Here is a 10,722-nt window from a genome sequence, read left to right as displayed (position 1 = left end):
TCAGACTTTGGAAAAATATTTATTAGGGAGGACGGCTGCAAAGCCCACCTTCAGGAAGAGGCAAGTCGAGGTGGCCCTGCCATACAGGAGGGCATCTGGCTACGGCCCCTCACAGCAGAGGGCACAGGGGCAGGTCTGCCCAGCCAGCCCCTCCTGCCCTGGGTGCCCATCCACAGCGAAAGCTCGGCTTTCCTGGGTGGGCGAGGCTTCCTAAGGACGCAGCCCTGTGCGCCGAGGCTCAGCCTGGGGTCGAGCAGAGGCCGCAGCTGTGACCCCCACCCTCCCAGGTGTTCGGGAAGACGCCGGACTTCAGCTCGGGGTCCCCGCTGACAGTCACTCCATGGCCTCCTGCAGCTCCTGCTTCTGCAGGGCCTGGAGCCGGCTGACCACGCGCTGGTGGACGGCCTCCAGCCCCTCGCTGTCTAGTTCCCGCAGCAGCAGGAGGACGGCGGTCAGGACGTTGTTCTGGGGGCACAGAGAGTCACTGGGTGAGCATCGCGCCTGCGAGGCTGGGCCGCCCACACCGCAACACATGCGCACATCGCGGGAGCATAGCCTGCAGGAGGGCGGCCCTGCAGGCAACAGGTGGAGACTCCGGCGGCGGACGGACGGAAGCCACAGTCGTGGCACGGGTGTGGCACTCACCGCGGCGGGGACTTCCTACGAACTGACTTACCTCCTGTTCACAGCCCTGAGGCCCAGAGAGGCTGGGCGGCAATGCAGCAGAGGCCTGCCGCAGGCTCTCGGCAACACGCACTCAAATGCACACGCGCTTAGTGTGTGATGCACCCGTGTCCACGTGGCTACACCTGGTTTCCATCTGCATTTGAGCAGGGCAACACTGCCGTTTCTACTAGGAAAATTCTGGAAGGATTTTGCACAGGCGGCTGCTTGAGCCGATCCGTCCTGTGGGATGAGCTGAGGCACAGCCGCACGCCAGAGCGTGTGGCCCATGTGGACACGTGAGGACGTGGCTCAGGGGCTCACGCCTGGGGTGCCGATCCCTGGCTCTGCAACGCCCCAAGACTCCTGCTGCCCTCAAATCTCACCAGCCCTCCCCCGTGTCCCCAGGTCTTCCTGGCCACCGGCACCTAGCACTCAGAGGCTTGTGGGGGGCTTCATGCCCACGGGGACACCCAGCCTGGCCGGGACCCTCGGTGGCAGAGCCAGGCCCCTTCTGTTCTCTGCTTTCAGAGCAGGTGTCCTGTCTGAGCAGGTTTGATGGTCTTTCGTTTGCATTTAGGGCAGGCGCGGAGCTGAACCAGTGTCTTCAATCTCTGGTCCACTCTGTGCTGCAGAGGCCCTGGAGTGGGAGTGAGGGTGCAGGGAGCTTCAGGCCTTAGCCCACCTGCTGGGCAGACCTGCCACTGGGGACGGTACATGCCTCGGGCTCCTCCCAAAACATGTGGGAAGTGTGTGCAGGGACCCTGAGCTGCCCCACGCGGCCACCTCACTGAGGAGAGTGTTGCCACGAGGGGACAGTGACCTGCCGGGGTGGGGCAGGGCGGGGGCGACTGCTGCCTAGGTCGGCCTTCAGCCTGCGGCCACATCTGTCCACAGCCCTGGGGGCTGGTACTTCCAAGGGCGGGGCCTCAGTCCACCCACTTCTGTACCTCCTGTGAGCTCTGCATGCATTTCAAGTGGCCACTGCATGAATGAGAGAGGCCCAGCCCGTGGCTTCGGGCAGCCCCGCTCGGACTGTGGTGCCCCTCTTCACGATGCCACAGGGAGGTCACAGCGCCTGACAGCTCTGGTCAGGCCGAGCCAGGGGCTGGAGCAGGTGCTGGGGGGTCACGGGCCTCCCCACAGACCCTGGTTCAGACAGCTCCCCTTCCCACGTAAGCCGGTGGCGAGGTCCCCTCTGGGCTGAGCTGACTGGTGACCCATTCCCCTGCCAACGACCGGCTCAGGGAACCGACAGCGAGCCTGCTGGGGGGCAGGGGGCACGTGGGGAAGATGCTGCACTGGTGAGAGGACACACGGCAAGAAACGGCCCCACCCTTCTGCCGGTCATGAGCCTGGAGCAGGACGTCCCTGTGAGCGCGGGACGAGCCCAAGCACAGGCCAGAGTGACACAAGAGGACTTGGAGGGACCCGGGTCCTCGCTGATGTCACTCAGCTGCCCACACGGCCTACTTATCGCTCAGCCAACAAGCCGTGGTCCATCAGGGGTGCCTGTGGGGCCGTGGGGCCCGCCGCCTGGTCACTGCACTTACAGGGATGCCTGTGGGGCCGTGGGGCTGCCGCCTGGTCACTGCACTTACAGGGGTGCCTGTGGGGCCTGCCGCCTGGTCACTGCACTTACAGGGGTGCCTGTGGGGCCGCGGGGCCCGCCGCCTGGTCACTGCACTTACAGGGGTGCCTGTGGGGCCTGCCGCCTGGTCACTGCACTTACAGGGGTGCCCGTGGGGCTGGGGGCCTGCCGCCTGGTCACTGCACTTACAGGGATGCCTGTGGGGCCCGCCGCCTGGTCACTGCACTTACAGGGGTGCCTGTGGGGCCGTGGGGGCTGCTGCCTGGTCACTGCACTTACAGGGGTGCCTGTGGGGCCGTGGGGCCCGCCGCCTGGTCACTGCACAGGGACACCGCCGCCGCCCTGGCCAGGAGGGGCCCTGCTTCTAACCGCAGGCGCGAGGCCTCTCCCCAGGCAGCAACCTTCCCGCCCCCAGACCACCCTCGGCACAGCCCCAGGCGCGGGGGGGCCCCCCGCTGCGCACTCAGGCGCCCCCTCCTCCGTCTGCCCCGCCCAACCAGCTTAGATGGAGACACAGACACTGGACCCGGATGGTCGGCTTCCCGCCCTCTAGGGCCTGGCTTCGCGCGTCCCTGTGGTGTCTCCAGCCCCTGCCCCCCGCCCCCCAGCCCCCAATCTCCACATTCCGGGGCCTCTTCCGGCCAGAGCAGCCTCCGTCACACTCACCCTGTTCTTGCGACTGCTTGTGGCCGCCTTCTGCGAGAAGGAAGGAAACGGGTCCCGGGAAGGGCGCTTCAGGCCGAGCTGCCCCTGGGTGCCGCTGGCGGGGGGAGGACAGCGGGGCGTGAGGCCCGAGGGGCGCGGAGCCCCGCCCGCACTGTTCACACAACATCTGTGGGTCCGGCGCCTCGGGGAACAGCGAGGAAGAGGCTCCTAAAAGTGGACCCCACCCCGTCCGCAGGGAAAGCCCCACTGCAGGACTCCGCTTCTGGGGGGACAGGAGCAGTGGACGGGGGGGGGGCCGGGGCAGCTCTACTTCTCTGACCCCTGGGGTCACCTCCCTGCTCCTGGCGCTCCCCCCGGGGCCGGGGGTGGGGCACTAGCACAAATGCTGCACGAGCCCCGGCCACGTGCCCTCCCCCTCCCGCCGCGGGACAGCAAGGCGCGTGGGCCGCATCTGTAAGCGGACGCCCGGCCTGGGCCCCGCTGTGAACAGTGGTCTCCACCACGTTCCCCAAGTCCAGTTTCTGCCCACAAACGTCTGTGACAATCATTCAATTTGAGATGCCCTGTGGGTCAGGGAGGGAGGGCCCTCCCTCAGCCCACACGCCCCGCCGTCCCCGGGGCTCCTGAGGCCGCACAGAGGCTCGGCCGGCCACGGCCATGGCCACGAGGCTTCCCTCCTGCCCAGGGGGCCCTGCGCGCCCACCAGCCCACCGCCCTGAGTCCACCACTCCCTGCGGAGGGCTGGTCCCACACTCGCACGAGCTCCCTGCCCTGGGCCTTCTCCTGGCCACGTGGCTGACCCCAGGCTGGGGGCCCCTGAGAGCCAGCCCAGAAACAAACACCCACACCCCCATCCAGCCCCAGAGGCGCAGCCGCGCGCGGGAGGACCGGGCAGGCCCACGGGCCACACCTGCTCTCCTCGCCGAGGCTCAGCGGGTCCCGTGGCATCTCAGCGGCGGCGTCCTCGGCGCTCAGGGTGTAGGACAGCTCGGGCGGGCCATTCCCTGAGTGCTGTGTGCTGGGGGCCGTGACCTCCTCTCCCTCCACCAGCGCTCGGGACACCTCCTCCTCCGTCACAGCTTGGGAGGGGGAGGGGGCGAAAGCATCAGTGGCCTCACCGCAAGCGAGCCCCGCGAGCCGTGGCCCCGCCGTCCCCTCGGCGCTCAGCACGGTCTGCTTCGGGGATGAGGTGGCTGACTGTCCACCCCGACGGCCAGCACCCGGCAGCAGGGCTGGGCCCCCCACCATTGCATCCCGCCCTGGAGGTGCTGGAGAAACGACAGATGGCCAATGACTGCTTGTGAATCTGAATTTCAGCATTTGCCAAAAGCAGATAGATACTCATAAAAAACCCTAAACTAAGACAGGTTTTTAAAAGGAATAGACCACACTATATTTCTTCTACTTCACTCACACATGACAGTTTATCTGAAGCTTATTTATATTAAAGTCATTCATCTAGGAGAAAATAATCGTGCACATAAGGGTCAGGAACCAGCACAGAGAACGCCAGGGGATTCACAGGAAAAAGGCCTGGCCCTGGACACGAGCTGGAACCCCAGAGGCAGGAGCAGGAAAGGCCCACACACGTCGCCTCGTGCGTGATGGAGGAGATGCGGGTTGAAACGGCAGGAAGGCGCCCCCCAAACCCCCACCCCACCCCTCCAACAGCAGGGCAACCCGGGGTGGGAGGGGTCAAGGACCGATGGAGCACCCTCACCTGCTGGCATCACCACCTTGGGACCCTGTCGACCAGCAGTGACGCTGCCCGGCCACCCAGACCGTCACGCGCTCCCGGGGCAGGCGGGTGAGCATTTGGAGCAGAGGGTACTTAGCAGCATAAAAAGGAGAAGCAGCAGCTCAGCGCTTCGACGGCGGGACCGAGAAACAACGGTGCGGGTTCAGCTGAGCTCCTGCACTCCGCGAGGGGCCGCACCGGGCGGCAGACGGCACAACCTGGGGCACCCCGAGGAGGCCGGCCTCCCCGGCACCTGCGAGAGGGGAGGGGTGGAGCCTGCCCGCGTGCGACCCGGCCCGCGGGCACCTACCCTGGTTGTCCAGCTTCTGCAGGTGAGGCAGGTTGCGCAGGACGGTCATGCGGTAGAGGTGAGGGCAGGCGCCGCAGCAGGGGTTCTCCGCCAGCCACAGCACGCGCAGGCACGGGAGGCCCTTCAGGTAGAAGAGTTCCGCCAGGCTGGAGATGCAGTTCTTGCGCAGGTAGAGCTCGCTCAGCTGCCGGCAGCGGCTCACGGGCTCCAGGGTGGAGATGCTGTTGACGCTGCAGGGAGATGGCCGTCAGTGCCCGCCGGGGCACCCCCGCCCCACGGAGACGAGAGCACTGCTGGTCCAGTGCCCACCTGCCCTCGCCTTAGAAGTAGGTCAGACCCGGCTGTGGCCAGTCAAGTGCAAGGGAGGGCCCGGGCCCAGGAGAAAGCCCTGGGGGCGGGGGAAGCTCCTCCAGCTGAAGGTGGGAGCGGCAGCCCCGGCTCTGTTGAGGCCGCGACGAGTCAACCTTGGGGGTAGGAGGTCTCAGCCCCCTTACAGGACAGGAGACTGCGGCCTCCCCGGGACACACCAAGCCCAGAGCTGGCAGTGGCCAGGAAAACCCATGTGACCGAGAACCGAGCACTGAACTTCCAAACCCAGGTTCACCAAAGAAACAGCCACGGGTTTAAATGATGAGTGACCCAGAGACAGGACAGCAGCCAGGCGCCCGGCAGAGACCTACAGGCTTGAGCTGACGGGACGGGATCACTCCCTGCACACCCAGTCGGACCAGCCGGCTGAGCCCGAGGGGGGCAGCCGGCAACCTCACGCCCTGAGCCCCAGGCCGCAGGGGACCCTGCCCGACGTGCCAGACCGGTCTAGACCACCCTGTGCTGGACGCCGCATTTGTGCCGGGCAGGCTGTCCCAACTCCTGCCTTAGGGCCGCTGCTGCCCCACCCGACACTCACTTGTCAACGTGGTTGCTGGTGTGCTCGGCACCACCTCGCCCGGCAGCCGGGATGAGGCTGACGCCGTCTCACCACGAGCAAACCCAGGCTTTGGAATCCTCACATCAGGGAAGCTGCGCAGGCCACGGGGTGAAGCGAGAACTTCAACCTGCAGCGGCCTGGAGCCCCTCCTCGCCCACCAAGGCTGCCGCTGCTACAGACCGAACGTGTCCCCCAGATTCAGATGCTGGGATCCTGACCCCCAGTGCAGTGGTGTTAGGAGGTAGGGCCCCCGTGAGCGGGGTCAGTGCCCTTATAAAAGGGACCCCATAGAGCTCTCCGCCCTTCTGCCAGGTGAGGACACAGGGCGAAGGTGCCGTCTGTGAGCCCAGAGGCAGCCCCTCACTAGACCCTGACCTCGGGCTTGTGGCCTCAGAGCTGCGAGGAATCAACGTCTGTAAAATCCCACTAGAGCAGCCAGAATGGACTAAGCCTTCCTGCCCGTGGGCACCGAGACCAAAGCCAAACGCACTCATCTCACAGGACGGCCGACCCGCATCCAAGCAGCAGCCCCCACACTGCGGGGGTCCCGCCAGTTCAAGCGGCCAGACAGCCCGGCGACAGCCCTGGGCACTGTCCTCCCCCGGCCGCGGCGGTGAGAACCCCTGCTGCACGACGAGGGAGGCCCGGCAACTTGCCCCAGATTCCTCAGACAGCGCTCAGCAGCGCCGGGGTTAAGTCCGCAGCCCGCTGCAAGTTTCCTGCTACTTTTGGGTAATGAAAGTAAACACTTGTTTGTCAGGTAAGGCCTTCTGGGGCATGGGCTCAAATCCCAGCTCCACTGATAATCGTACCAGGTGAGTGACAGTGGACGGCAGGCGCCCCACGTGCCCCACTGCACGTGCTCCTCCTGCCTCCACCCCACCCCACCCCGGGGCCGCTGCTGCCTTCACCCCCGTCCCACGGGCCTTGCAGCCAGGGAAGCCAAGGCACACAGGCCCGAGCTGGGCCCCGGGCGGGAGACCGGTCCTGGGCCCACTCCTTCATTCATTCCTTCGTCCCGCAAGAAGGTGCCGGCCTGAGCCTGTCGGGTCGGGACTGGGGGTGCGTGAGCACAAGGTGGGCAGCACGGCACCCACCAGGTGACCTCGGAAGGCGCAGAGGAGGCCGAGCAGAGAGCTGGGGAGGGGCAAACAGGATGGCCGGCTGTGTGAGGAAGGTAAGTGACGGGATCTGCACGGGACCAAGGGCCTACGACCCCACATGCAGGGCGAGTCCTGCGACCTTCTGAGCTGCCAAACAGGGGGTCTGCCTTCCTTTCAGGGCTTAAATCTCCCTGAGGTTTTAGGTGTGGGGACCTGCAGAAAGCACCCACCCCGGCATCTGGCAGGGTCAGCTCCCTCCCGGGCCCAGAGCAGACAGGACAGAGCTCAGGGCTGGAGGGCGTTCCTTCCTCCGCCTGACCCTGCAAACTCCCCAGGCGCCTGAAGCCCCAAGGACAGTATTTGGTTCTTTCAAGGTTTCCTTTGTTAAACCGCTAATGATTCTGAAAGACGTCAACTATTACCAAGGACAGATCGTGTGATGCAGGGAAGCTGGCAGAGCTCCAGGCAGTGATGGAACCAGGAGGGCAGGAGAGGCTGGCGCGCTGGGGCAGACGTGGTCACCCTGGGGCAGCTGCTCACCACTAGGAGGGCGGCACCCACTGACCCCAGGACGGGCAGGGCGAGCTCAGGGGGAGGCCCGGTGCCCTCCAGGAAGGGGGGCGGAGCTGCAGAGCAGCCAGGGCCTCGTGCTGCCTGGGCCTGGCCTGCAGCAGCGGCCCTCCCACACCTTGGTTGGGAATTTTCAGGTTATCTAAGGGCCTGCAGGAGGGATCTGAACATTCTCCTCCTCTTCCAGCCCCGGTGACTTAAGAGTGGGGCGGGCCGGCATTTACTACCTGAGGGTGATCACTTCCAGGCTGGGCATTTCCCGGCATATGGAGATCTAGGAAGGAAAAGAATGTGATTTTGCAAAGTCGCTGGCACTGGCCCTGTGGCGTCACCCCTCTCCAGCAGCCAAGGACAGAAGCCGCTTCTGGCCAACAGAGCTGTGCCAATAGGGAGACAGGCTTGAAACTGGATCTCAGACCATCTTAACACTGAGTGAGTGGAAGAGAGCAGCGGGGCTCAGGATGGACCACGCAGGCTCCCTGACCCGTGAGGCTGATGAACGGTGAAGCTGCAAATATCTGTGTGCCTGCCAGACCCCACGCACGGGCCAGACGGGGTCCCTCCGTCAACAAGCGCACAGTCTGGTCAGAATGCTTCACATCTGCGGTGGATCTGTTCTCTGTGACAGTGGTGTTTGGCTTCGTTTGTTTTTGCTGCTGAATAGGCAGCACTTCGGCCGCAGAATGAGGCGGAACTGGCTCTTCTGGGCAGCCCTGACAGCATCTCCAACTTTGTTTCTCAGAAAAGGTACAGTTCAAGGTACAAAACGGAAGTCAGTAAGAACCCGCTGACTAGCACCCACACTCTGTGCGAGCTGGAGACATTCATCCCAGAAACGGGCGGGCGGGGGCAGAAATCTATTCATGGACATACAGCTCAGCCCAGCGGCCCAGCTCCGTGCTCTGCCCCCACCCAGGCCCCATCTCTTCCTGCCATGGGAGTCGGGGTGAAGCTGGATCTGACCAAGGGGAGGAGCTGAAGTGAAGGGGCTCCTCGGGGACGTGAAGTCAGGAACCTATACGAGGAACCTCCGGCTGAGTGCACTGCTCCCTCAAGCCAACCACCCAAGCCCCTGGGGCTCTTCCCCAGGTGGGAGCAGGTCTGTGCCCTGGACCTGCCCGCTCCTCCGTGAGGCCTGCCTTTCACCTGCAGGAGAATGGGTGCAGGAACACCACAGTGCACTTGGGTCCTGTAGAACTTTTTTTTCATGAGTGGTTCTGCCTTACAAGAACTGCTCAAGGAACACAGTACTGGTCGGTCGCCTGGACCGAATGGGAGCCGTCTGTCAATTTAACCAGCCTCCTGGGGACCAGGAATTGTCTGGAGACGATCAGCATGATACTTACATCAGTGAGGCGGCTGCCCCTGGGGAGAGAAAAAGACATACGCACCTTTATTTTGTTAAAGTTGAATTTAAAACATTAAAAACAAAAATTAATGACAAACGTCTACAGATTTCAAGAGTCTGTGATTTTAACGATAAAGTAAAAGAAATCTTTCCCAGATAACTGACAAAGGTGCCAAAAATCGTTTCCTGGTTGATTTTGGACAAAACTATTTGATACTGGCGGGCTCCTTCGCAGACTAAGGCACGGCAGAGGTTGCCCCATTTGAAGGACACCAAGAGGTACTCATTCTCAAGGCTGCTGCACTGAGGGGTAATTCCCTCACTAATGTGCACAAACAAGGGAGTCTTTGTAAGGGCCAAGTTCAAAGGCTAAACATGAGACTTATGAAACACACTTCAGAAAGCCTGGAATAGGGCTGTTGTGCCTCCCTGCTTAGGGGAAGAATGACCGCCCCATGCAGAACAAAGGCACGTATTATTGAAAACAATGACAGGGATGCCGTGGCCAAAATACCAGATGTGCAGCGCAAGGAGAAAGGCTTTTAATGAACAGGCAGAGCTCACTGCAGCCAGTCTGCCCGACACCAGTGGGAGGACGCTCTACTTCTGGCTGAGCGCCACCTGAACTGTCCAGTGTACAGGGCGCGTGCAGCCGTGCTCTGAACCCCCTGTGAACGTGTGCGGACCTTTCCGGAGTTTCAGAAGTACTTCTGGTCCTTCCTCGGCTCAGCTAGGCCTGGCCGCCCTGCCTTTGAGCCTGCACCTGTATCTCTTCCTGTCACCTCCCGGACAGTAAGTCCCCTGGGGACAACCCCTCTCCGTACCCCCCCGGAGCTCAATTACAAAAATGTTTACTGAAGCAGCACTTTAGAGTCTCAGTTTCCTTTCGTTCCCCAAGCAAGGGTGTCAATCACCTTGATCTCCCACCTTATCAGCAGGCCTGGCTCCCAGGGACTGCTGGCAATGTCAGAAATGAGACCTGTCCACAGAGGGAAACGTCTGCCCACTAAAACTACCTAGAAGTCCAAGAACAGTCTTCAAGGTAATTCCAACCGTTTCCAGCAAGGAGGGCTGCTTTGGAGCTGTGTGTGAAATACCACTGCTCAGGAGTGAAAATTCTGAAACGACCTTTCCCCAAAGGCCCCCTGAGCTTATGGCATCACCTCCCAGAGGCTGTGAGCCCCTGGGACCGGGCACACCAGCCTGGACAGGGGCCAGGAAGATGAGGCCAGCGGTGCCCCCCCTCCATCCTGAACCCCTCTGCATCCTCCGCAGGCCCTTCTCGGTCCCGCCCCAGAGCAGAGGGGGCGGGCTGGGGTCCCCGCTCCAGGGCCGAGGTGCTGGGCAGGGGTCTCCATTCCTAGACGGCTCTTCCCAGCCCTGTCCCAGGGAGGGGGTCCCGGGAAGGGGGTGCCGGGCAGCGGGCAGGACACGCGGGGACGGCCCCCGGCCTCTGGGCCTCACCAGCAGTTGAGCTTCCGCACGCTGTGCAGCTCCGAGGCCTTGGCCCGGGACAGGACCATCTTCCGCGTCAGCTTCATGACGGCGGGCAGCCCGAAGGCCTCAACCCGGCCCAGCTCTCAAACCGCCAGCTGCCACTGAGGCCGTCCGCCAGGCCGCGGGGCTTCTCCAAGGGGCGGGGCCCGCGTTGTCAGGGGCGGGTGCTGAGAGCCCATTGGCCGGCAGCGAGGGGGCGAGCCGGCGCGAGCGCAGTGGGGCCGCCAGAGCCTCTGCTCCGCGCATTGGTTCCGCCGCACATTGGCTCCGCCTCGCCGGCTCCACTCTGTCCCTGGCGCCGCGCGCCC

The 10,722-nt window shown here is 63.6% G+C and overlaps 1 protein-coding gene across 6 annotated transcripts; it reads right to left on the bottom strand.

The window, feature by feature from the left end:
* On the bottom strand, nucleotides 1–10,722 carry CFAP410 (cilia and flagella associated protein 410). Of its 6 annotated transcripts, none has more exons than XM_027080467.1 (7): nucleotides 10,382–10,722; nucleotides 8,916–8,934; nucleotides 7,797–7,843; nucleotides 4,969–5,198; nucleotides 3,831–4,188; nucleotides 2,921–3,101; nucleotides 1–465 (listed from the first exon to the last, which is right to left on the bottom strand). In XM_027080467.1, exons 1-7 carry the CDS (start codon nucleotides 10,456–10,458, stop codon nucleotides 334–336), a joined length of 1,044 nt encoding a protein of 347 aa, XP_026936268.1. In that variant the 5' UTR covers nucleotides 10,459–10,722; the 3' UTR covers nucleotides 1–333. The 6 variants fall into 6 exon arrangements, with proteins under 6 accessions (XP_026936268.1, XP_026936428.1, XP_026936347.1 ...); XM_027080627.1 differs by having other exon boundaries at nucleotides 2,921–3,011; nucleotides 10,382–10,715; XM_027080546.1 differs by having other exon boundaries at nucleotides 2,921–3,014; nucleotides 10,382–10,712.

Source organism: Aethalodelphis obliquidens, unplaced genomic scaffold, assembly GCF_003676395.1.
Source record: "Aethalodelphis obliquidens isolate GAN/ISIS:26980383/991018 unplaced genomic scaffold, ASM367639v1 scaffold1, whole genome shotgun sequence".
Lineage (NCBI taxonomy): Eukaryota > Metazoa > Chordata > Mammalia > Artiodactyla > Delphinidae > Aethalodelphis > Aethalodelphis obliquidens.
Note: the sequence above shows the minus strand (reverse complement) of the source record. Positions and strands in the feature narration are given on the sequence as shown.